This window comes from Ylistrum balloti, unplaced genomic scaffold (assembly GCF_031769215.1).
Source record: "Ylistrum balloti isolate Yb309-2 unplaced genomic scaffold, AGI_CSIRO_Ybal_v1 Utg371200, whole genome shotgun sequence".
Classification (NCBI taxonomy): domain Eukaryota; kingdom Metazoa; phylum Mollusca; class Bivalvia; order Pectinida; family Pectinidae; genus Ylistrum; species Ylistrum balloti.
This window is the reverse complement of record NW_026782653.1, coordinates 136,887-163,478: the sequence shown is the minus strand read 5'-3', so window position 1 is coordinate 163,478 and position 26,592 is coordinate 136,887. Positions and strand designations below refer to the sequence as shown.

Sequence of the window (26,592 nt, the reverse complement as noted above, 5' to 3'; positions counted from 1 at the left end):
AGTATGTTCTTTTATATTACTGATCGGTGTTTGTTTGAGTTCAGTTCTTGTATATCTTTTTTCTTAGTTAACACATACGGTCCAGTGAACAATCATGACCTATATTTTGAAAGTCCTTTTTGGAATAGGATTCTTACTGATTCTGTCCCAAATACATTAACTCTGTAGGTTTATAAACCGTAAATTGATTTTTTTTATCTGTTTAGTCAGTGAGAAATATATAGCTGTGTAATTGATTTTGTTAGAAAGTTGTGTAACAATATATCAACCATGAAAAATATTTTGATATAGATTGATGTCCATTAGTGCAAATTTATGTTGTGACTGTATAATCTATAAACTGAACCCTGTCTAGACCTTATTAGACAGGAATAAAAAACAATTATGCGTAAAACTATGGGAAAGGTTTTATACCAGTAGGTCTATCTATACTTACTAGGTAATAAACCATTTATAAATATAGTTTATGGTTTGATAGAATCATAAACCTGAGTTATTTCATTGTAATGTTAGTCCCTATATCTCCAGGGCTTTCACACCCCATTTTGGGACTGGGGCCCGGGGCCCTTAGAATTGGGAAAAATAGCTGTGTTTTCCTTAGAATTGGGAAAACTTGAGGTCTAAATTGGGGAAAAAAGATACTATTTTGGATTGGGAAAATCTGGCAGATCGAGAGCCCTGATCTCTTTACTGATACTGTCTTGGCCCAATGTGATTGCTGCAGGATAAAGAAATTATTATTTTCACTGTAAATGCCTTGACAAAAATTATTTTCAAATTACACAGAAAAAAAAACATGGAAAAAAAATCCATTTGCTTCATGCTGATGATGGAGTGTAATCTGTAATATGAAGAATGGCCCCAACCATAACATAGTTTCCTGTGTCTATATCATGTTTAATAAATAATGTTAGATCACAGGCTGTAGCACCGGTTCATATTGAATTATGAAAAACACTATTAATATAATTGCCAATGTTTGCCATTCTGAATTTCCAGTGTTGACATGTTGGTGTTTTCTTAATTTGTTTTCATGGTCATTTAATGTAAAAAAAAATATTGTTTATAATTGTTTGTCTTTCGCCATGATGAAATATGTTGACACTTATTCATGGATTTGTATACTTGGTCTTGACCAGTACAATGGCAAGGTATCGTGGTCACCATATATAGACGATGATCACATTGAGAGTATTCTAGATCCTTGTGCCATATATGTAGTTCATATTCTCAAGCTATGTTTGATAGGCACTAGAATTGTTTATGAAATTGTTTTTATTTCAATGTTTCTAATATTGAATGTAGATATTGAATGTAGGGTGTCTTGAATGAAGTAAAGGATGTGGGTTTTAGACACTTTTTATGGCCTTCTGTTTAAATTATTCCTCTGGTCACTGTTTGCCTTGCCTTTGTTTCTTTGATTTTGAGATTGGATTGAAATCCAGAAGGCTCTGTAGCACATAAATATATTGTCACTAAGTTTAGTAGGATTTTTTCAGATGTTTACCAGTTCAAACAGTGATATTTGAGACTATGAATTTTGAGTTTAGGACAAGGATGATTTTCCTGTTGAACTCTCTCAGATTTTAAGATCTTCTATATCTGTTAGTATTGGAACTCATAAAAATTTTGGAATTGTTAAGTCTAGAACACAATGTCCAGTGTTTTGATGAGTCCCATTAATGAGAAATAAAGTGAATTTCCGAAAATTGGTCTAGTCTCCTAAGAAGAGCACAAGACTAAGACTGAAATAGTGGAGTTGTATAGTGTTACTATTGTAGGAGACAAAAACTGAAGAAATCAGTAAAATATTATATTCTAGGTTTCAAAAACGTTTATCAATCACATGGTCATTAATGTTTGATGCAATATTGATCAGTGTTCTGAGAACTCTTTTATTTTTCTGGGTATCAATTTTCACATTGTTTTAAATCACTGTTCAGTAGACTCTTGACTTGGTGGATGAATATAGCCTGATAAATTTGCTTGTACTAATTTTATGAATTCCTGAATTGAGAGGTCTCACAAAATCACAGAAAATTTCTTCCATGAAATAAACGATTTTTACAATATGTAGCAGTTCATACTATACACAGTTTGTAGATGAGATCAGGCACTTGTAGTGTACAGATACTTAGTACATGTTGGATCATCATTACAATCATTATTATTAGTCATAAGCCTTGGGGTGTACAATTTCATTTGTCATTAGATTATGTCATAACAATAAAACGCCCTTCAAAACATATCGCATGTTTGTTATGAAGAAATTTCTTTTGTTGTTTGAATTAGAGGTATTCAAATTACGGTAATTATAACATTTTTTTCTGATCTCTCCAAAAATTTGTCAGTGTTTAGGTGACCTAGATGTTTTGCTGAATTGTAGATTTTTTACCAACATATTGTTTACCAGATTTTTATGTAAGAAAATTCTCGTGTGAGAGGTTGGAGGAAGAGACCATATTTCTGGGTTATAAGCTGCAGCTTTGTTCCTTGGCGTGCATCTTATGTACAGATGCGGCTAATATGTGGACAAACAAAAATTGGTAGGGTGTGAAAAAAATGAAGACTATCGTCAGGATATCTGTTCCGGACAATTAAGTATTTTGGAACGGCCATTTTGTTGAAGCGTATCACATGCACTATTGATCTGTGTCCTCGCACCCTGATAATTTTGGTTGATGCAACATGTCACGCTTCCAGAAAGAATGAAAAAAATAATGATTTAAACCAAGGATACCAGTACACCAGTATGAAACGTCGGTAACAAGTTTGTGAGTACCTCTGTCCATCACATGTCTGCGACTGAAACAGATCGTCTAGAACCATCATTGGCAATCATATATTTGATGATTTTATGATTGAAATAGAAATAGCATTCGTGTGGATTTAATTAATCATACACTTTAATAAGAATCACAAGGATATTTTCTGAATTCTGTGTTTGCTTCGGAAGCCATAACAGAAGTTTACATTAGCCTGTTGCATCCTCAGATCAATAGGTCATCGGGTCAAATTCTAAAACGACCGCCATGCTTATTTATGATAGGAGTGGCTTTGTGTAACTTAAAAGAAATAATATGGGACTATAAGAATTTTGTCCGCATGCGAGGGCCTTGCTTAATATTGAACAGTACAGTATCTATGGGTAGAAAATCTTTGATGTTTCCCAAGCCAAACAGGTTTGGTAATTGCTATTTATGTTTTTGAAACATGTCGGTCAAATAAAGGATTATCTGTGTATGATTCATTTGTCACTGATGTTAATTGTATCACTGACGATCTTAACAAAGTGCCTTCCGTTGTCTCTTATATCAACATATTTTGGTCAACATAACGGTTGTCACACTGAAAGAAAGTATGCAGCTTATATCCCGTTGTGTCTTATATGTGGATAAAATAAAAAAAAAACACTAAAAACCTGTCCTGAGACTTACACTCGGGTGCAGTTTACAGCCCAGAATATACATAATACAGCAAAATATTATGCTCTGTCTGATGTGAGACGCTCTGTCTTGTCTGTCTGATACCTTCACATATCATTTGGCTCAAACATCACAATTTACACATCTCAAAATGACATTATTCATAAACGCACAGCTAGAGGGGTAATTCAAAAACACAGGGGAAGTGGGTGTGGGGGTAAGTAATCAAGTTTTTAATCTGTTTGGACACAGTAAGTTGTGAGAAAGGAATCTTATCCTCGTCATATTTAACATGGGTTTATCCTCCAACTCAGTCTGACATTTTGTGATGTCTTATTCTCAGCTCAAGTTAGATTTTGTTACAGATTGTCAGCTTTTGGCTGAGATAAATCTCCCAACACATACCAGTAATAGATTCTTTTTATTCCATATGCCTACATCAGGGCAGCCGTGGGTAAGGTATCTTTATCACAAGCTCTCCACCTCTGGTTTGCTGGTGTGAGACCTACTTGGGTCAGTTGCCAGGTACTAGTTACAGGCCAGTGGTTTTCCTCTGGGAACTCTGGCTCCTCCACCACCCAAACTTGGCACATTTTAGAATAACTCTGGCTATAAATGGGATGTAAAGCAACAACAAGCCATATGATTTACTCTCTCAATCTGCCATATCCATATCTTAATAGGATAAAAATGTCAACAGTGTCATTTTCCGTTGATATTTATCTTTGCCCACTTCCTCAAATTGAACCATAGTTGATGTATTTGACCCCTGTGATGATTGCAAATTGAATGTCTCTTTATTCAGATGTCAAATAGAAAAATTAGTGGCAATCTAGTTCATTGTTCACATAAGTACTATATTCCATCACATCATTTGAGATTATGTATAATATTGCAGTAAAAAAAATTGATTAAAGATAATTAATTGTGTACTATTTTTAGTATTAATTTGCTAAAAATGTAACATTATTTGTCTATTGCAGAGTGTGATGATGACGGGAAACAGAAACTACGACCCCCTCCCATAGAGGTAAGGGCTAGAACAGAACTTATAAGGGTCCATATAAGGTCTTGATGTGGTTTGTTTATTAGGAACATTGGATGTGTATCTTCGAATAGTCTGTAATTTGTTTCAGGCATAGACCAATGTTCAGATAACAAGCACCAGACTGATTAATATTCACAAAGCACCAGACTGATTAATATTTACAATGAAATTATATATATATCAAAATTATATGTTAATATTCACAATGTAATTCTCTAAATATCAAAAAAAATTGTATTAATATTCACAATGTATTTCTATAAATATCAAATTTTTTTATTAATATTCACAATGTAATTCTATAAATATCATAAATTTGTATTAGTATTTGCAATGTAATTCTATAAATATCAATTTTTTTTATTAAAATTCACAATGTAATTCTGTCAATATCAAAATTTTACCTGGTTATTGATGTGAAGAAATGTTGGATGCATTGAACTGTGAACTTGATGGCACCTTCAAATTCTAGTTGTATACATAGTGATCTTCAAGTTATACAACATGAAAACATGGTTTTATATTGCAGTGAGCCTTCATGATCATTTCCATATCAATTGAGGTTGGAACTAAAATCACCCAATTTCAAATATAGTGATATATATTTATGTTATATAAATACAATAAAGACTTATTGGACAGAGATTTTGTTATATTTGAAATTCAGTGGTATGTCAATATATTTTAGTTCAAATTAAAGGGAAATGGGCTTAATTGCCTATATTTTACTCTTAAAAAAAGAAATTCATGTTTCTTGGGCAAGTGTATTTTCCAAGTGCTTGGGAATTTTTGTACACACCAAAGCATTCAGATTGAATGTGTTTGCAGAAGATATTGAATCAGACACAAGCTAGATATGATTAATTGGACGCTTACTCTTTCCTTCTGTTTACAATGCTTGTTAGTTTGGATCATGTTAAAATGTAAAACAATTGAATCTATTTGGAGTTATCTTTCTATATATATATATATATGAAGTTTCCTTTCAAGTTTTCTCTTTGAGTTTGACGTGTCATGTATTTATTTTTGTGAATAGTAATGGGCTTGTCAATGATGTACACATATTTACTGTAAAAGTACAAAGCAAGTAAAGACAGTGTTAATATAACTCATGTCCTAAAAGAGATTAATTGAACACATTAAGAGTAGGGACTTGTGTTGAGGATGGTTTCTCTGAGGTATCTGTTTTGGGGGATATTAGAAAGATTCTGGGTTAGAGTCATTTGTATTTCACTGCATGATTAAAAAAAGGAGGTAATTAAAAGGTCTCCCTCCACTCTCTGTAGAATTGAAGATTTTCGGAAGACCTGCTCTTCGTATTTAGAATCTGAATATTTTTCTTTCTTTCCTGTCTTAACCTATCTTCTGTACATAACATGCCACTTATTGTGTTCCTCCTGACAGCTTTCCTGCAATCATATAACCTTGGTATTTGTAAGGACATTAAACTCCTCTAAACAAAGATGAACAAATAGTAAAAAAAAATCAATTATTTCATATCTATTTTCCAGACACCTGCCAATGTGATGGGCCATGGCCCACGGACCCCAGGGGGGTCGAAGGAGAAGGAGAAAAAAATTGGGCACAGACGTGTAGACGAGACCGGTATTGTCACATACAAAAAGGTACAACCTTTAAATCAAGTCTTATCTACTACTCAAGTTGTTGAAAAAAATTTATATGTAATTATTATTTTTAATAATTCTCAACCTTAAGGAGCCTGTTTTACCCTCTTTCACATAAATTTGATTTCAGAAACCAACTTCGGAGTTGATGGCTGCCATACAACTAGGGATAGGAGCAAGTGTGGGAGGTCTATCATCAAAACCTGAACGTGACGTTCTGATGCAGGATTTCCAAGTTGTCGACAGTGTTTTCTTCCCTGCGTATGTAAAATATTGTTATGTTTACCAGCATAGTGACTACAAAAATGGCTCCCTTAAAAATGTACATTTTGAATATCAGGTGATTTTTTTATTTTAAATTGATCAGCTGTCCTTAGTGTTATTGGTATTGCTGCTGTTATAGCATGTGAAAGATTGGAATCGCATACAACCTTCCAAAAGAAAGATGGAAAAGATTTGCAGAAAAACATTAAAAAGTAACATATTGAAAATTAGCTTCAATCAAGAGGAACCAGTCTCAACAGGCTGGAGGGAAATTTACTACATTAGGTATTACATCTTCAAGTTTTGCCCTGTTAGTCAGGCTTCATCAGTAGGACCATGAATGTGCTGATGAAAGCTGACTAATAGGGTAAAACCAATAGACATATTACCTTATACCGTAGATTTCAAGAACCCACCTTCACAGTGTTATGCTTGATACTCCTGATTAAAGCCCAGCCTTATTCAGCAATCCCCTGCATACCTTCAGGTATCCTGGTCAATGGCAAAGGACCCATTTTCTTATACATCAACGACGACGTTGGCTTTATCTCCAGATACATAATTTAAATAAAATATATATAGAAGAGTATTAAAATGTAATGATATTAAAATGAAATATATTCCCCTCAGGGGACATGCTTACATAATATATCCTATGTTGTATTGCAGATGTCATCACTGTTGTGTTACATTGTATTTTTTTATGTTTATAGGGAAGGCAGCAACCTCACACCTGCTCATCACTACAGTGATTTCAGGTTTAAAACCTACGCTCCGATTGCGTTCCGATATTTTCGAGAATTGTTTGGTATCCAGCCAGATGATTTCCTGGTAGGTGTAGATTCCTAGTGTCCGTGTGAGAAAAAGAAATCTGTGCCATCTAAAATCTTGTCATGATCTGAACCACAACTTTTTGTATATATAACAGATATCATGAACATCTTATTGATTTTTGATCCATCAAAAGTTCTTATAATAAAAAAAATATAGTAATTTGTACTTCAAAGTGTTCTTTTGAAGCAAGTATATTTCTGGTAGAATGTAGAATTGTCATTTTTTCTTTGTTTTTCTTTGTTTTTCTTTATACCGATTTCTAAGATAGTAGATGTTCTGACAATTCACTGTAAAATCTTATACCTTTTATTAGTTTCAAATGTTGTGGTTTCTCCAGATATTATTCTGTGGACACTTTGATAATTTAGTGATCGAGAAGGCTACTGATATCAATATCTTACGTCAGGTTGGAAATAGTAAAGCAATTACGTGGACATTTGATTTGTGAGAGTGCCCAATGTATCAATGAAAATAAAACAACCAATGAAAATAAAGGATTTTACACGAAAACAAACTTAAAATTCAGTGAGCATATCAACAATATAAAGATTTATATCTGATCTCTATCACATTTAAGGATTCTACTTACTTGACCTTTGACAAGGTCTCAAAGTAATTTCTTGTCTTTGGAATTGTGTTTTGAAGTTTTGGTTATTCTAGACTGTCAGTTTGATTCACTTAATATATTCTGAAAGTTTTACAACTCGTGATAAAAAATATGATGGAAATACGTTTTTAACATTTCAATTATTTTGAAGTATCAGTACAATTCCGAAAGTTTTACAACTTGTGATGTAACCATAGGATAAACCAAGACGATGTAAATAATGTTTATATAACAAGTTTCACCATTGTTGTTGTTGTTGTTGTTGTCGTCGTCGTCGTCGTCGTCGTCGTCGTGACAGCAACATTTTGTCCCGCTTCTGTCTTTATTTTACAATAATTAACTTCATTTTTTACAGCTGTCACTTTGTGACGAGCCATTAAAAGAACTGTCTAACCCTGGTGCTAGTGGCAGTATATTTTACCTGACATCAGACGACGAGTTTATCATTAAAACAGTACAACACAAAGAGGCCGATTTCTTACAGAAACTGCTACCAGGCTACTACATGGTAATATCATACAGCAGATTATCTCCCTTTGGAAATAATTCTACCTTTATTTAATATTGTAAAATATCCTATTTATTTTTTTGGTATTTTCAAGGAGATAATGACATCACATACAAGAATGTAAACCATGAACATTAGAACTCTACAGGATTGATGTTTGTTTGATAATGAGACATTTTATTTTTACTTCAAAGTTTCAGTAAAACCATGTGAATTTAAACCATTAAAACAAGACGATAATAATAATAATAATAATAATAATAATGATAAATGACTTTATTTAAGAGTCGATAACACTTTGAGTACAAGACTCTTCTAACAAGTGGTTGACAGTAAAATGTACAATATATACAACATTAAGATTACAGCATCACATATGATATAAAAGTCACAAATATCACAGTAAACTAGCATAATCATGAAGGACTAAGATGTACATCAATACAACAAACGTAATGATAAAGGCATATAGTGAAGAGGTATATGAAACGGCTATAGAGTGACTAATAATATAATAAAAGGACTAAATTAGTGAGGTTTTGTAAGGGAAACAGGACAGATGTCTATATCAGTATACACACCCTCACTGTTAACTACAACTGAAGCTTGAGTTAAGAGTTTATTGTTACCATATGTAGGAGTATCTTGTTATAAATGTTTCACTTTATAAGTCGTTGATAGTGAAGTCCGTATAATCATCACCTAATGTAAAAATGTATCAGATTTAAACCAAAGCATCAAAGTTGTGTCACAGCAAATATCATCATACAGGCGAGGGTATTCTCACTTTTCACTTGTAACAATGTACCTGAGGTGTTTTATCAAAAATTTGTACAAGTTGTCTCCCCTTCCTGTAAAAGCATACTCATCAGAACTAATCAACAATTGTCTATTTATACTGAAGTAAAAACATGTTTTATTTGTCATTTTCAGAATTTAAACCAGAACCCCAGAACTCTGTTGCCAAAGTTTTACGGCTTATATTGCTACCAGGTAAGACAATTTAAATTCTGATGTTAATAATCAAAGTATTGTTCAGGAATTTTGACTTAATGCTTCAGATACAGAGAGTAGATCCTAATAGTGTTAATGGTTATATAAGTCTGTGAAGGAACCAAAGACTTGATTTTCCTGGCTATTTTGTTAAATCATCTTTTGACTGATATTTGGAAATAATCATGTGTTGCAATTGGGGTAAAAAAATAAAAAATAATAAATCTGTTTTTAAATGTGGCAGTTAATTTTTCCATCCACATGTTTTTTTATTTTAGATATATTTAAACATATGAAAAAAAGTATGTGCAGGGACAAATTGCTTAACAGATAGATACATGTGTACTGTGATAAACCTGTATTCTGATCTTGATCATTTCTCCATCTCATTGGTTTATTTGGCGTACATATTTCTTTTTAAGAATAACATTCTTTCTAATATTTTGTTTACTTTAAAATTTACTTGTTAGAGTTTTATAAAGAAGTTTATGTGTTAAATTTTATTTTCAGTGTGGTGGAAAAAATATCCGTTTTGTGGTTATGAACAATTTACTACCTTCATCTGTGAAACTCCATGAAAAATATGATCTTAAGGGAAGCACATACAAACGTAAGGCATCAAAACATGAACGAGGCAAGAGTAGTCCCACACTGAAGGATTTAGACTTCATAGACATTCATCCTGAGGGAATTCTTCTCGAAAAAGACAAACATGATGCACTGGTGAAAACTATACAGAGAGACTGCCGGGTATGGTATAGAGTTGTGTCCCCTTACACAGGTGCTCGTTGTAAAATTAATGTCTAACTGTTGTTACAATGTAATGTGATGATGATATAAATATTGATGTCCCTGAAATGGAAAATGTATCAGATTTGAAAGCTGAAAAGGAATCAAATTTAAGATGATTTGTTGATTTTTTCGTGAATGTTACATTAAGAATACTAAGTGACATTTAATTGAAATTTTTAATACCTAACACAGTCTGCCAGTATGTCTGTTTAAGATGTTACTTTTTATATACATTTTCTATTTTGAAACATTTTGCAAAAAAAAAAAAATTGTGAAGAAAAAACAACCCATTTTCAAAAAATAAAATACTATAAACATATTAAATTTTGTGTAATATAATTTTAGCACATTTTTACTTGTTTGCAAATAATTTGATGAATTAGCAAATCCATTAGACTTACTATATATATATACACGACATATATAGCTATGATGTCACAGCACAATACATCCCAGTGTGAAAAGCATTGAATGGTGATTACCACTATATATGTTTACAGTAGCTGTTTTATTCTGGTATATTTTGTTTCCAGGTGCTAGAGAGTTTTAAGATCATGGATTACAGTTTACTACTAGGGATATATAACTTAGACCAGGCAGCACGGGAAAAGGTAAGCTTTTAATTGAGTGGTTCTAGACCCTTTGGTTAGATCAGGCAGCACAAATAAAGGTAAGCTTTTGATGGAAGGGTCTTGGACCTCTCAGTTACATCATGTGGTGATGTCTTGAAAAAAAAACAAGTAATTTTGTCTGAAATTTCAAACAGATATTTTACAGCTTTTAACAATAGTGGAAAAAATGAAATACAACATTACAGTAGGAGGAATAGCTCTGCATTACAAAAAGAAAGAATTCACTTAGAAAGTACAAAATATATCAGAATCAGTTTTGGAATATATCAGTTAAAACCCTAAATAAATCTCTCAAGTGTGAGTAATTAAAAAATGCCAGTAAAAAGCAGTGACCATAGCTTGTGTCTGGATGTTGTCTACAATATCACAGGTGACCTAAAAACATCGTAACAATTGGACCAATCAGGTTGTTTCCTTGTAAATGTCCGTTAGGGTGCTGTATTATAACCTCTGCTGTTTAAGCTGGTACAACATGCAGAGATTTTGTTTTACATTCACTTGTTTGAGCAGAGGTAACTATTTTATGTCTTTCAGGCTAAAGAATCTGAGACAGTAAATCAAGAGACGACCACAAACTCGAGTGCAGGGACGTCCCAGGGTGGGGCGTCTTCTCTACCTCCAGATTCCCTGGCAGACTCTTACCCAGGTGCCACTACTTCTCCCCCTAAAACAGGTGTGAGGCTACTAACAATTAGATGCTTGTGTGGTTTCATACACATCCTTATTGTTGATACTTTTTCAGTAGTTTAAAGTTTAATGTTTTATATCAAAATTTCTTTCCCCTTTTTTTTTGTTTTTTTTTCATCTGTGAAGTGACATTAAACAAATGTTTCTGATATTATAACAGTATTCTTCAATGTGTTCAAATCAGAAGATCTGTTGTAGCAAATCAATAAAACAGAACTTCATAAAAATGTAAAGCTTAAAATGAAACAAGTATATCTTCTAGTAAATAAATCAAATAAATAAATATTGATCTTAATTTTTTTTACTGCTCATTTTTATGATGAATATGGAACCACACTTTACAATGTTAATTATCTTTAACAAATTTTCACATTTCACAAGGAGATCAAAAACAATTTGGGATCAAAGATTTCTATTAAACACAAATTTAAAACTTGTTAATCAACCTCTTCTGACCAGTCCTTTGTTTTTTGGAAGACAGAAAGGATTACTAGAAAGTTCATATGCATTTTTGTGGATTTAAAATTGTTTTGATCTCCTACTAAATCAAAATTTGTGTTTGGTATATTACACAATTTTGGAAAACATGACTTTCAAATTTTCTGAACATTTCTCATTTAGTTTCTTTCTCTGTAACTTGACAAAGTTGTAAAGAAAAATTTAAAAGTAACATTATGTGATTGAAAATATTTCCAAAACAAAAATTTGAAATGATTTCTTGTATAATAGGGGGAAGACATCAGAAAAAAAAATCAATATTATATTTAACACTTTGTACATAATTGTTGTACTTGAGAATCAGGTAATACTATATATTATGCAGTAGAGACTTGAGTCCAGATAGGTGAGTTACTGGTATTTCTTCATAAAGATTAAGCAGGTGCTTTTATCATTCAGAAAAGTAATTGTTTCCAAATAGTTAACATTCCAGTAACAGTAGACCTGTTTCACAAAATATCATTGATACACAGTTAATTTGGAGAAGTTGGTGCTATTGTAAATGGACCTGTCCTGAAAGTACTCTTGTTACTTACTAAAAACCATTGTTGCCTGATAATATGAAATCATTGGTACAGATATAATTGGATTTTAACTGATTAAATATTATTTTGCTTTCTGTAGTTATCGATACTGAGATATTACAGTGTAAGTTATAAGTATGATAAGTTTCTATTGCTAGGTAGATTTCTTATCCAACTTATGAATATATTTATGTTGTTGGTATATGAAACTAATCCTAGTAATGAGGGTTTATATCAAATTATATAAGGGTGTTGGTTTGTGAAACTGTTCCTAATAATTAGGTTTTATATCCAATTATATAAAGGTGTTGGTTTGTGAAACTAATCCTAGTAATGAGGGTTTATTTCAAATTATATAAAGGTGTTGGTTTGTGAAACTAATCCTAGTAATGAGGGTTTATATCAAATTATATAAGGGTGTTGGTTTGTGAAACTAATCCTAGTAATGAGGGTTTATATCAAATTATATAAAGGTGTTGGTTTGTGATAGTAATAGTAGTAATCTTGGTCTATATCAGATTTACAGTGTTTATATAACAAATGATGAGTTTATATGATCAGGTCCATAATAATTGAAACAGTATGGTGTTCATAAGAGAACTAAATATTACACAATATTTAACATTAATCTCTCCTTGTCATTGAGAGAAGTGTGTGATGGGTCTTACTACGAGAGGAAAACCGAAGTATCTAGGGAAAATTCATGTGATTTGGCAGGTAACCTTATACCTTTCACATCTGTTCTGGCAAATGAACCCCAGGTACCTTGGTGAAAGACAGGAGCATTATCAGTGCACCACCTGACCTTCTCATTCTGTGATATCTTACAGTGTTACTACATTAGGACTGTTGTATGTGTACAGTCATCAGATTATCTGATATTACTAAATATCATGATATTTTGTTTATAACAACCATCAGGTTGATTATAAATATGATATTTTGGTGCTGGAAACTAAAACGATCATGTTCTGTAATATATAGTTTGTGTCTCCTGCAGAGCTGACGAACACTTAGGGATTACTTTGTCGGCAGCGTCCGTATGAATGTTTTCCAGACTTTTTTCAGTTATGCTTTGAGTTATTGAAATCAAATTTGGTGTAAGGCTTGTTTTTGAAGGGTACAGATTTAGTTCGATTCCTGGCTGTCTGTAACCCTTCTTGGCAGAGTTATGCCCCTTTGAACTCAGAAAAATTCTCTGGGAATATTGTTTTCTGGACTTTCTTTGGTTATGCATTGAGTTATAGAAATGAAATTTGGTATACAGCTTCTTGTTGGAAAGGTACAGATTAGTTTTGATTCTTGTCTGTGTGTGACCCTTCTTTGCAGAGTTACGCCTCTTCGAAAATTCTTTGAGAATATGTTTTTTTGTACTTTTCTTGATTATGCTTAGAGTTTTTGAAATGAAATATGAGAAATGGATTTATGGTCGAACATTACAGATAAGGTTTGATTCACGGCTTTCTTGGCAGAGTTATGCCCCATTGAACTTGGAAAATTTTCTTGGTTATGCTTCGAGTTATCAAAATGCAATTTTGTATATGAGTTCGTGGTCAAAGTTACGCACTGAGTTCGTTTCTTGGCAGTCTGTAACCCTTCTTGGCAGTGATATGTCCCTTTGAACTTGGAAAATTTCTCATGAATATTGCTTTGCGCAGTTTTCCCTTTATGCTTCGAGTTATAGAAACGAAATTTGGTATTACAACTTTATGGTTGAATGTTGCACATACAGTTTGATTTCTGGGTGACCGTGACACATTATGCAGGCGACACATACAGTTTTGAGGAACTCTTGTATTTGTCATTTTATTACTAGCTATGCCTTTCTTTACTCTCTGTATAAGAGTCCATTTTTTCAAAAGTGTAGTATACCTTGTACCACAGATCAGACAAACCTTGGTTGTGTTCACTGTTTAACACTTCAGATCAGACAAACCTTGGTTGTGTTCACTGTTTAACACCACAGATCAGACAAACCTTGGTTGTGTTCACTGTTTAACATTTCAGATCAGACAAACCTTGGTTGTGTTCACTGTTTAACACTTCAGATCAGACAAACCTTGGTTGTGTTCACTGTTTAACACCACAAATCTGACAAACCTTGGTTGTGTTCACTGTTTAATACCACAAATCTGACAAACCTTGGTTGTGTTCACTGTTTAATACCACAGATCAGACAAACCTTGGTTGTGTTCACTGTTTAACACCACAAATCTGACAAACCTTGGTTGTGTTCACTGTTTAACACCACAAATCTGACAAACCTTGGTTGTGTTCATGGTTTAACACTACAGATCAGTCAAACCTTGGTTGTGTTCACTGTTTAACACTTCAGATCAGACAAACCTTGGTTGTTTCCACTGTTTAACACCACAAATCTGACAAACCTTGGTTGTGTTCACTGTTTAACACCACAAATCTGACAAACCTTGGTTGTGTTCACTGTTTAACACCACAGATCAGACAAACCTTGGTTGTTTTCACTGTTTAACACCACAGATCAGACAAACCTTGGTTGTTTTCTCTGTGTAACACCACAGATCAGACAAACCTTGGTTGTTTTTTCTGTGTAACAGTATAGTAATTCTGGAAACTGTTTGTGAGTCACTGTTGTTGTTTAACACGCCTGTTGAGAGGACTAAATATTAGACTGATATATACAAGTGACTGCTTTGTCATGACTTATCATAAGTGAGATTTTCAGGTGTTATTAAGTTAAATTTCCTTTTTATATTTTTTTTTTATTTTCATTTTTATCTGGAATGTTGGAACTTATCGGGTTATAATTTCAATTTTGTAATTTTTGGTAGACCTTGTTGGTAAATCCTACACATATCATTATAGTCATTATATCACTAATTTTATCAGCAATTTGTAAGTCACCTTATAGACACAGGTCACTCTATATATCCTTTATACTTACATTTTCTGTATCACATTTAGAAGCTATACAATATTATGCATATAGAAATATATATATCTTTATCAAGCTTAGCTAGAATGGGGATGGTTGATTGGTGTCTATTTGCTTTGCTTCTTTGTAAGCTTCTTCAAACTGGCTCCAGTTTCTAAAAATGCAGTGTTTAATATTAAGTATCAGATATATTTCATGTGTGATATATTTCAATCAGAGTTCTCTGTAAAGTACCTACAATGACTAGTATGTATGTAAACTATTGTCAGACCACTACTTCTTAACAATTCATGAAATTCACATTACTTGAATATTTTTTTCTTCATTGAAACTAGATGTCTAATGTACATGTTTAAGGAAAATAAAGAAAAAATTATAGTTTTTTAAAGTATTGCATTTTCCATTGAAGAATTTTTTTTTCTTTATGTAATTTAAAAAATAAAAACATTTTATTTTCATTATGTCTTCTTCAGTTATCTCTAAATGACTTAGAAATTAAACTTTTTTTTCCCGTTACGACAGGTTCTTCGCTGGCGAGGACTAAATCTATGAAAACCCGATTAGCCAATTATTCTACAGCCATTGAAGCCATCCAGGCTTCACGAGGGTATGAGGATGACGAAGACGAGGATGAAGACACTCCGTTAGTAACAATGCAAATTCTCTTGCCTGCCAAATTGATAGAAAGAAATGTTACAAGCCCTTTCCATATACTGTGCTTGAGTTTAAGGATTATGTATTTTATGACAATTATGAATCAAAACATGTTCTTCAATGAAAGTGTAAGGTTATGTTGGTTCTTCCATATTAAATTGATGTTGTTTTTGTCAGGAAATTATACCAAATTTACAAGGGGGAAATTTTTAAAAATTGTTTAAGCCATTTTGAAATACTGATACAGTCAAACTTTGATGTTTGGAAGTTAAAGGGACTAGCAAAAATATTTGATACATCAAGACTTCATATCATTCTTGGTTTATTTCTATATTCATAACTATAGTTGATGACAGTATTTCCCTCTGAACGATCCCAATAAATACTTAAACACAAGTTTTAATGAAAAGATGCATTTTTAATCATTTTTATTTTCATTTATGAAAATAACTAAACTTTAGATAGAAATCAACGAGAAATCAGCAATGCTTGATTACGTTTACATTTGTGTCTTCATGTTGCACTGTATATGTATTTTATGGATCAATTTCAATTGAAAGGACACTCAGCATTAAAGTGGCCTTCATGTGTTATAGTATTTGTTTTAAGACCGAGACATAAACATTACAGACACTAATGAATTTAAAAGAAAGCACCTTAATATTGTAATGTTTTCTGTCCAGAAACAACAGCACTAACATTACACATCTTAGGTAATAAAAATTACAATTGTGTTTGCCTATGTTTCAACAAGGATTTGTCTAAATTAATAATATGTGAATCCATGATTGACAGATAAATCACAGTGTTTCTCATACTTTATGCTTAAAACTGAAAAATGATGCTTTGGAAATGAGTGAAATCATCGTACAAATTAATAGGATTTCCTCCAGTTGTTTTCAAAATTCTTTAAATTAGACCCAATTAAATGCCATTACCATAATGGCAGTGGTAAAAATCACATGATGTCTGATTATGTTTGATTAAATATAATGGCTTGTAAGTAAGCAATTAAACTTTAATCGGTGTCCAGTTATTAATTAACCTCGGAACACAGAACCAATAACTGCGCGCTGTCATAATCCCATTGTCAAGTTTAATTCTTTTAATCATGGAAGTTTGATCCATAGAAATTTGACTGTATGTAAACTTTGTACAAAAAGATATTTGGAAGATAAATTTAATATGTTGAAATTCAACAAAATCTGCATGTAACAAGTTTCTGCACACTCCATCTTTTAAGTAATTTATTGATGTAGAAAATTTTATGGTTGTCTATTTATAGCTATTTTCTTTTTCAGGCCTGGTGGTATACCAGCTAAAAATGCCAAAGGGGAGCGACTCTTGATGTACATGGGTGTTATAGATGTTTTACAGAGTTATAGATTTAAAAAGAAGTTCGAACATACTATGAAATCCATAGTTATAGATGGGGTGAGTATTTCAACAAAGAATTAAGCGAATAAAAAGATTTAAAGAAGTATTGACACGCTGAAAATCAATTGTCATAGACAGGGTGAGGTTATAGCAAGTAAATCAATGATTCATATTATTTGAAGAGGTTTGAGCACAATATGAAATCTGTAGTTACCGACAGGATAGGTATTCCAATGAAATGATGATAGGAATGCATAATACTCTTAACTATTGGTGATTACTAATGATGAGGTTGCTGTGAAATGATAATGATGAATTTGTTTTTTACAGGACACAATATCAGTACATCGCCCTAGCTACTATTCCCAAAGATTCCAGAGCTTTTTTGAAAAACGTGTATTTAGAAAACTACAGACACGTAAGTTTTTCATTTTAAATTTTATATACCATGTGTGTGATAGGTTATGTGTTTTTGGTTATGTCATTTTCAGAATTAATATGTCCGAATGTCAGTTAGAGTTCAATTAACCATACATGCTTTTCGTGTAAACTTGCTGACCATTGTAGTTATAGCTTTTCTTGTTCACAAAGTTTGTAGTTGTTTTAGATGTTGTTAACAGTGGTGACTTCTCCATTGTCATATTATATCTGTTGAGTTTAGTTTTTAACTGATTTCTTTGATTGGCTTTAGATTGACAAGCTTTTGAATTATTTTTTACGTTTTAAATATTCTGATAAAGCATTTCTTTACTTTCATATTATGTTTGAAGAATGAGTTTTTGAATGATTTGTAGTGATGCTGATTTAAACATACTTCTTGTTTATTTGTTTATGTACACAACTGTTTATTTATTCTAGCTTTAGATAATGGATATCTCTATTTTTGCCTCTTGCCTGTTGCACAAGTTATCTTGTGTTTTCTAATTGAGAGTTGTTTCCCTTGTGCAGAAATCTTCTTTCAACTTTTTCTCGGTAACTTTGTTGTCTTAGGCTGTTGTCAGAAACAACATTTTCTACATCCTTTCATGTTAGTCATTAGTAAAGTTCAAAGTATTACAGTATTTTATTGTTCTTTACCGATTATTAACATTCACATATACCACTGTCTGATACTTTGTTGATGTTGTTGGTAAGATCTGATACTTAATCCATGGACTTTTGTATGTTTTCGGGTAAAGATAATTTAAAATTCAGTGGTCTCTTTTAAAGCAGTCTGTACATACCTTCCAATGCCAGTATTTAACATATGGGCCTTGTAAAAAAATGAGGATTATAAAATTTATAACTTTGTGGTAAAAGAAAAAGACACATTTAGTTAGAACTCTATTTAAAGATGCTGGAACATGGCCTCCCATCATAGCACAACTGAAACAATATTAACACAAGAATTTTTTGATACTTGTAAATATTTCAAATATAAAAATGTTTCAAAAATTAGAACTAAACAAAAGTATAATGGCTGGAGTTTCTACAGCTATCTTCATCACATACTGCACCTGCACTTTATTTTTGGATTTTGTTCAAAAGAACAACAAAATAACAACAGAAGAGCCGAATAATAACAAATTAAACTTCCCAGAAATAAATTGCATCATATGGCAGTTTTCTTGTGGGAGTTATCTCCCTTCTGATCTGGTCTGATCAAAGTACCTATGTTATCTTTATCCTGTGAAACTTTTTAGAAGTATTATGCATTTGAATTTCTATTTTTCTTTCTTTTTTTTTTCTTTAGGGAGGGGAAGGGGGATCTTTCTTTCACAGAATCATAAGCTAAATCGCCTTTGTTTAGATTACCTATGTGTATTTGTAATATCACACACCAAGGTTATTAACTACATGATTATATAGAAATCATCTTATTAATTGTAAGAAAATCGATTTAATATCAGGATTTAAAAAAAAAAAATTTAATTCAATTTGAAATGAATATCAACAATTGTCAAACTACCTATACGTAATAATAGCTTGGACGAACTTTTTAAAAAGGGAGATTTCAAGTTGTGTTTATAGGGGAGAGAAGGTTAAGTTTCTTCTTATTTGTTGTTCTTTCTATTTTGTGCTTTGCTAATATCAGTGGATCCGCCAAGAGGCACACAGCGATTCCGCAAAATTGTCAAACTAGGTAACTTTGGTAACGCTTTTGTCATCATAGTAATCAGTTTGTTACTAGCTACTGTTTCCTTTTATTTGCTCTGGGTTTGTTTGGAATTTTTTTGCTATTGTTTTTCAGTTTGCTATTGCTGCAGTCCTAAGTTTTATACAAAGTCTGGCACCACAATCACACCTGGCTTTTCAGTGATGTGTATTTCTGTCTTATTTTAGTCTGTATGAACATGATATGAGCTGAAGAATAAAGTTTCATAAAGATTTGACATATTTTGGAAATTGTTTCAAATTATAGGATTGAAATTGAAATAAAGAAAATAGATATAACAAAGCTGTGTAGTTTTATCTGGTAAAATTGTCATACTTATAAGTGAAATTTTATCATAAAATCACCCAGCCATGATTAGTACTGAAGAATGTATGAACTCTTATCTGATGTAGATTTATTTTCCCTAATTACCATTTTTCCAAAGAGAGTTATGTACCCTTAGTGTAATTAGTTTGGAGAGAGTTATGTACCCTTGTATGATATGTCAAGAAATGGTAAATTAACCTTAGTATCCTGAGTGAGGTCAGAGGAATGAATCATTAGTACTGTTAATTTGGACAGACTTATGAACTGGTAGTACTATTAGTAATGACAGGGTTAGATAGATGCTTCATACCATTAGTCCAGCATAGTTACCTACCCTGATTTAGTACAGAGCTATGCACTTATAATGTAGATAGTCTTAATTATGCACCCGTAGTTAGATCTTAGATGTGTGAGAACATAAGAGTGATGTGCCCCTAGATGTTAGAGTTACACTGATCAAGTGCAGATTAATATTGTTGTACATGTTTGTGGATCATTTTTTCTTCTTCAAATGAAAATCTGTTTTAAAAAGTTACAAAATACAAGGTATGTCATCCTGTAGGTGTAAAAATAAACAAGTAAACAACTTCTGAATAATCAAGAGTCCTTGATAAGGGGCTATCAAGTTTACATCAATGACTTCAGAGGTGTAAAAATCCACTAGCCTGACTCCCGAGTTATCAGTTTGGGCTAGTGGAAATTACAGGTCCACTAGCCTTAGGCTTTCTGTAGACTATTTTTCTCAGCTTACGCTTAAGAATTTATAATAGGTTCCAATGATAACATCCAAAGGCTATAACATAGATTTTCTAGCTTTATTCTCTTTTTTCATTATCTAAAACAATGTTATCAGATATTTTGTTTTGGATACTCTGACTAGCAATATCTTCCCTGCTTGGTAAAAGTTTTCTATGTTCAAAACAAAAACCATTCAGAATGTTATACTTTTCATCATACAGTCATCATTAGTTATCAAATTGATACTCTTTATTTGATAAAATAAATTTGAGCTAAAGGTCATCAATCAAAAGTAGGTAAGAAATTAGCAGAGACCGCCATGTTTGTTAGCCCACCATCATCAGATGGTTGGCTATTCATATCGCCCTACATCCATCCATCTGTCCATCCATTTGTCTGTCCATAAACAATTTCTTGAGAAGTACTGGATAGATCTTTCTCAAATTTCATATGTAGGTTCCCTTCAGTCCCTAGTTGTGCCCATTTCATTTTGGAACTGATCAGAAAAATATAATGGCTGACAGATGGATATCATGGATTTCAACTCTGCAAGTTATTGCTTTTTCTTGAGAACTACTGTATAAATCTTTCTCTAATTTCACATATAAGTTCCTTTTGTTCCCTAGTTGTGCCCATCTAATTTTGGGACTGATCAGATATACAAAATGGCTGACAGATGGCCATCTTGGATTTTGACTTTGAAAGTTTGTTATAGCTTTTTCTTGTGAACTACAACATAGATCTATCACAAATTTCATGTGTATGCTTTCCTTGATTCCTAGCTGTGCCTGTTTGAGTTTGGAACTGACCAGAAAACAAATCGGCCGACAGGAAGCCATCTTGGATTTTGCCTAGTAAAAGTTGTTATTGCTATTTCTGAAGAAGCACTGAATGAATGTCTGAAATTTAATATGTATGTTACCTTTGGTCTCTCCTTGTGCTTGTTTGAGTTTGGGACTGACCAGAAAACAAATCGGCCGACAGGAAACCATCTTGGATTTTGCCTAGTAAAAGTTGTTATTGCTATTTCTGAAGGACCACTGAATGAATGTCTCAAATTTCATATGTATGTTACCTTTGGTCTCCCCTTGTGCTTGTTTGATTTTGGGACTGATGAGAAGAAACCAAATGGCTTCCAGGTGGCCATTTTGGATTTGGCAGGTAAAGATTCTCATCGCTATTTCTGCAAAGGAATGTTCAAATGTCATATCATTAAAAACAAAAACAGTGAAGAGAAAAGAAGGAAACAGATATTTCAAAGAACATATAAAGCTCAAACAATGGTAGGCATCAAGATCCCTCTGGGATCTCTTGTTAATCATATGGATACATTTAAGTGTTGTTTTCTTATGAGGTTTTCAAATTAATTTTTACTTATTTTATATTTTTACATACCCAGTTGTCGCAAAAATATCTAGGGCTAAGAGAATAGTGCTTTAGGCTAGTGGATTTTAGCAGTCTTTTAGGCTTGGTTAATGGATTGAAACTAAAAATCACACCCCTGGACCCCTTTTTGATGACACAAGGGTCAAATGGTCAAAAAAAAAAAAGAAACCTTAAATCAATGACCTATTTAATTCACAAACACCATATTCAATTTAGCTTCACAGGAAACTGATCTTGTGAAGTTTTTCTAATTTTGTCTCTATCAATAAACACTTTTTTTCTGTCAGGTTGAAAGTAAATTTCAACATCTTGAGATCATTACTACTAGTTTGTTGAATATTTTTCCTTTTCTCATGTTTTGATATGACAAGTTAATATTCTGGTCAGAATTAGGGATGGGGTATATGTCACTGGCTGCACTGCTAAAGCTATATGTGTTGTGCTTTTACTATGTTGCTATGTAGTTCTGAGTGGTGTAAATGCTGATATATGTTATGTTGGCTAACTTCTGTATATTTGTACAAGTTGTCTCCCTTCTAAACACTTCATCTGAAAAATTTACAGAAAGTTTAAATAAAAAGTGCTGATATTATTACATTGGAATAAGTGTCAGTTTTTATACAGATCCTATCTAAATACAACTTGAAAATATACCGATATAGTATTGGTAAGGTTATTATCTGTCCACTGACATCCCCAGTATTGAGTCATGGTTTTTCATAGGTTTTGATTTGTTCAGTATTACCAAATTATATCTTTGTCCTTCTGATATAAAAAAAAATGTCACTTAAGTTTATAAGGCAAATTAGCTTGGAAGTGTTATTAAAACAAAGATAGACCTAGTGATTTAAAAGACCCAGGAACTGTAAATGATAGGTGAATAGAGAGACAGACTAGTTAAATATGACATCCTTGTTAGCACAGAGTCAGACTATTTAAATATGACATCCTTGTTTAATGGAGAGCCAGACTAGTTAAATATGACATCCTTGTTTAATGGAGAGCCAGACTAGTTAAATATGACATCCTAGTTTAATGGAGAGCCAGACTAGTTAAATATGACATCCTTGTTTAATGGAGAGCCAGGCTAGTCAGACTAGTTAAATATGACATCCTTGTTTAATGGAGAGCCAGACTATTTAAATATGACATCCTAGTATAATGGAGAGTCAGACTAGTTAAATATGACATCCTTGTTTAATGGAGAGCCAGACTAGTTAAATATGACATCCTAGTTTAATGGAGAGCCAGACTAGTTAAATATGACATCCTAGTTTAATGGAGAGTCAGACTAGTTAAATATGACATCCTTGTTTAATGGAGAGCCAGACTAGTTAAATATGACATCCTAGTTTAATGGAGAGTCAGACTAGTTAAATATGACATCCTAGTTTAATGGAGAGTCAGACTAGTTAAATATGACATCCTAGTTTAATGGAGAGTCAGATTAGTTTAATATGACATCCTAGTTTAATGGAGAGTCAGACTAGTTAAATATGACATCCTTGTTTAATGGAGAGCCAGACTAGTTAAATATGACATCCTTGTTTAATGGAGAGCCAGGCTAGTAAACATGACATCCTGGTTAGACACAGAGTCAGACTTGTTAGATATGACATCCTTGTTTAACGGAGAGCCAGACTAGTTAAATATGACATCCTAGTTTAATGGAGAGCCAGACTAGTTAAATATGACATCCTTGTTTAATGGAGAGTCAGACTAGTTAAATATGACATCCTAGTTTAATGGAGAGTCAGACTAGTTAAATATGACATCCTTGTTTAATGGAGAGTCAGACTAGTTAAATATGACATCCTTGTTTAATGGAGAGCCAGACTAGTTAAATATGACATCCTTGTTTAATGGAGAGTCAGACTAGTTAAATATGACATCCTAGTTTAATGGAGAGCCAGACTAGTTAAATATGACATCCTGGTTAGCACAGAGTCAGACTATTTAAATATGACATCCTTGTTTAATGGAGAGCCAGACTAGTTAAATATGACATCCTTGTTTAATGGAGAGCCAGACTAGTTAAATATGACATCCTTGTTTAGTTTAATGGAGAGAGCCAGACTAGTTAAATATGACATCCTAGTTTAATGGAGAATCAGACTAGTTAAATATGACATCCTAGTTTAATGGAGAGCCAGACTAGTTTAATATGACGTCCTAGTTTAATGGAGAGCCAGGCTAGTTAAATATGACATCCTAGTTTAATGGAAAGCCAGACTAGTTAAATATGACATCCTGTTTTAACAGAGAGCCAGACTAGTTAAATATGACGTCCTAGTTTAATGTAGTGGGAAACTAATTAAATGTGACATCCTTGTTTAATGGAGACATACTAGTCAACATGATGTTCTACATTTGATCTACCATGGATGTTATTTCTGTTGTACACTAGATTCTCTTTATCAATGTTACTGTGTTTTTATATATAGTTACAAATATAATCATTGATGTGTTTGATTCACAGTCGTTTAGCTGACATCTTTTGTAGTTTGGTCTTTCTGATTACATAGTAATGTTGCCTTTGGCTGATCAAGGACTAATTCTTTTTAATAGAACTTTATCATCAAAACATTTTTTTCACAAATTATCCAAAGTTTGCAGAAAAGATAATGTGATATTATATATTAAATCTCGTTTTAGTGAGGAGACAGAGATTATACTTAATGAGCCAGGATCTTACAACATGGATACTAGTGTAGAAATCTAGACAGGAAGTAAATGAAAGTCTATCTGGATTATTGGATTATTATATCAAACTTAGGGTTTTTTGTGTGCTGAACTGGTTTTTTATTCATTTCTGATTTTTATTCATAAAATCATTTTCCCTTAGCTTTTTTTCAAGGTTTTTTACTGACATTCTAAAATCTTCTTTCCTGTGGAAATGTCACCCATTTCCCCCTGCCCCTTCCCCTCCAACTACTTCCCCAAACCCCATTTTTTTTTTAAAATAGGTTGATTTTTCTCTACCCTAAAGTCATCCCCTTTTTCATATGAAACTCAGTCTTGACTCTTGGTGCTCAGCTGTCCAGCTTATCACTACACTGACACAGTGAATTTTTCCTCCCCTAAAATCATCCCATAATCATGTCAAAGTCCTCCAGGACCTTACTCTGCTGTGTGGATGACCAGCTTATCACTACACTGACTTCCTCATATCAAACTCATTCTTGAGCTGGGCTGTCTAGCTTATTACTACAGTGAATCAAGGGAAGTAACTCTTAATAGATCACAAAGCCCAAAGTCTGTTTTCCCTTCATCTGAATATCCCTTCCCGAAATGCAGACGTTTCCGTGGATATGCTTTTCCTTCTTGATGGGATTTTACTGCTTTGTCAGGTTGAAATGATCATACTGTATATGAACATAAAACCCATGCAACGATATATAAGTAAGTTTGATTATTGCTAACGAATATAAAGAGTTGAAATTCCATTTAATTGTCTTGTTTTATTTCCACAGCCTTGAAACATTCTCCATCAAAAAGAAAACCAGGAGGGCCTAAAAAGTCATCTGGTCACTCCGAGTCAGAGGGGGTTACAGAAGTTCCAAGGAGAACTGGAACGACAGAACGGTCCCATAGGACTATTAGTTTTACAGAGGACAAAACACCCATTCCAGGTTTGTTCTGAACTAAAATGTATCTGAGCCAAAGTGCAAAGTCAGCTTTTTTTTAATCTATATTCTAGCATTTCCAAGAATTTGATTTAAAGTGAAAACAATTTGATGAGTTATAGCAATCCATTTTATTGATAGACGTTGTTGGTATGTTAACATATTTACGTTTCACCTTGGTGATCTGGGTTCTCTTCCCCAATCAGAGATGAAATGGTATGGAGTCATCTTCAGGACCATGTGGGTTTCCTCATCTTTCATACACTCCAACAAATGGATTTTAATGACACTAGATTGTGTTTCAACATAAAAGTTGTTTCAGTAAATTTGGCTTCACTTCATTTTCTCCAAACAAAAAAATGTTCTTTCATTTCAGGCACAACTGGGGGCCGACCAGATCTGCTGCCAGAGAATTCCACACCACCTCCAACATTTGACGAGGCGGTGGGTTCTCTGACACCAAAAAGAGGCCGCAGTGGAACAGACATATCGCATTCTCCTAAATCTGTATCTCCCTCAGGGGAGAGTATTAGCGAGGGTAGGAGGTAGGTAATCATAGCAGTATACTGGTCAATGGAACTGGTAGACGATCGAGAAACTGAATTATGTCATAATTGGTGTCGTATCTGTTAAGTCCAATCAAAATGACCCGTCCTGTGTGCCTTTCACTATCATTCCTCACTTTTCAATGGTGTTACTTCATTTTTGATTGGCTAGTTGGTTGCTATGTGACAACTTTGCTAAGCATGAATGGATTTCAGTCAAACTTAGTTTCCTATCTTGTTATCTTCAGCTTCGTTAATTGACATTAATGATTCATTGTATATAATCTTCATTAATTAGGTTCTTCAGTAAATTATAGATCCATTTTACCATCATGTAGCCAGATTTTAACTGTCTTATGAATTAGCCATTAGAAGTTAGGGATACGTAAACACTGTACCAACAGTTTCCTTGTTACATATCACATGCTTGACTCTGGTTTTTCATTATGGTAGA

General features: G+C 32.9%; 1 protein-coding gene across 3 annotated transcripts in view; it reads left to right on the top strand.

Moving 5' to 3' along the window:
* Positions 1-26,592, top strand: part of LOC132561412 (phosphatidylinositol 4-phosphate 5-kinase type-1 alpha-like) — a 48,759-nt gene that overhangs the window by 3,448 nt on the left and 18,719 nt on the right. For all 3 annotated transcript variants that reach the window (XM_060226142.1, XM_060226140.1, XM_060226139.1), the window contains exons 2-15: positions 4,409-4,455; positions 5,985-6,098; positions 6,229-6,359; positions 7,076-7,193; positions 8,159-8,311; positions 9,245-9,304; positions 9,815-10,054; positions 10,630-10,707; positions 11,263-11,401; positions 15,874-15,994; positions 17,307-17,439; positions 17,713-17,800; positions 25,441-25,599; positions 25,970-26,138. In XM_060226142.1, the coding sequence (XP_060082125.1) occupies positions 4,409-4,455; positions 5,985-6,098; positions 6,229-6,359; positions 7,076-7,193; positions 8,159-8,311; positions 9,245-9,304; positions 9,815-10,054; positions 10,630-10,707; positions 11,263-11,401; positions 15,874-15,994; positions 17,307-17,439; positions 17,713-17,800; positions 25,441-25,599; positions 25,970-26,138 (1,750 nt within the window). The remainder of the gene's footprint in view (positions 1-4,408; positions 4,456-5,984; positions 6,099-6,228; positions 6,360-7,075; positions 7,194-8,158; positions 8,312-9,244; positions 9,305-9,814; positions 10,055-10,629; positions 10,708-11,262; positions 11,402-15,873; positions 15,995-17,306; positions 17,440-17,712; positions 17,801-25,440; positions 25,600-25,969; positions 26,139-26,592) is intronic.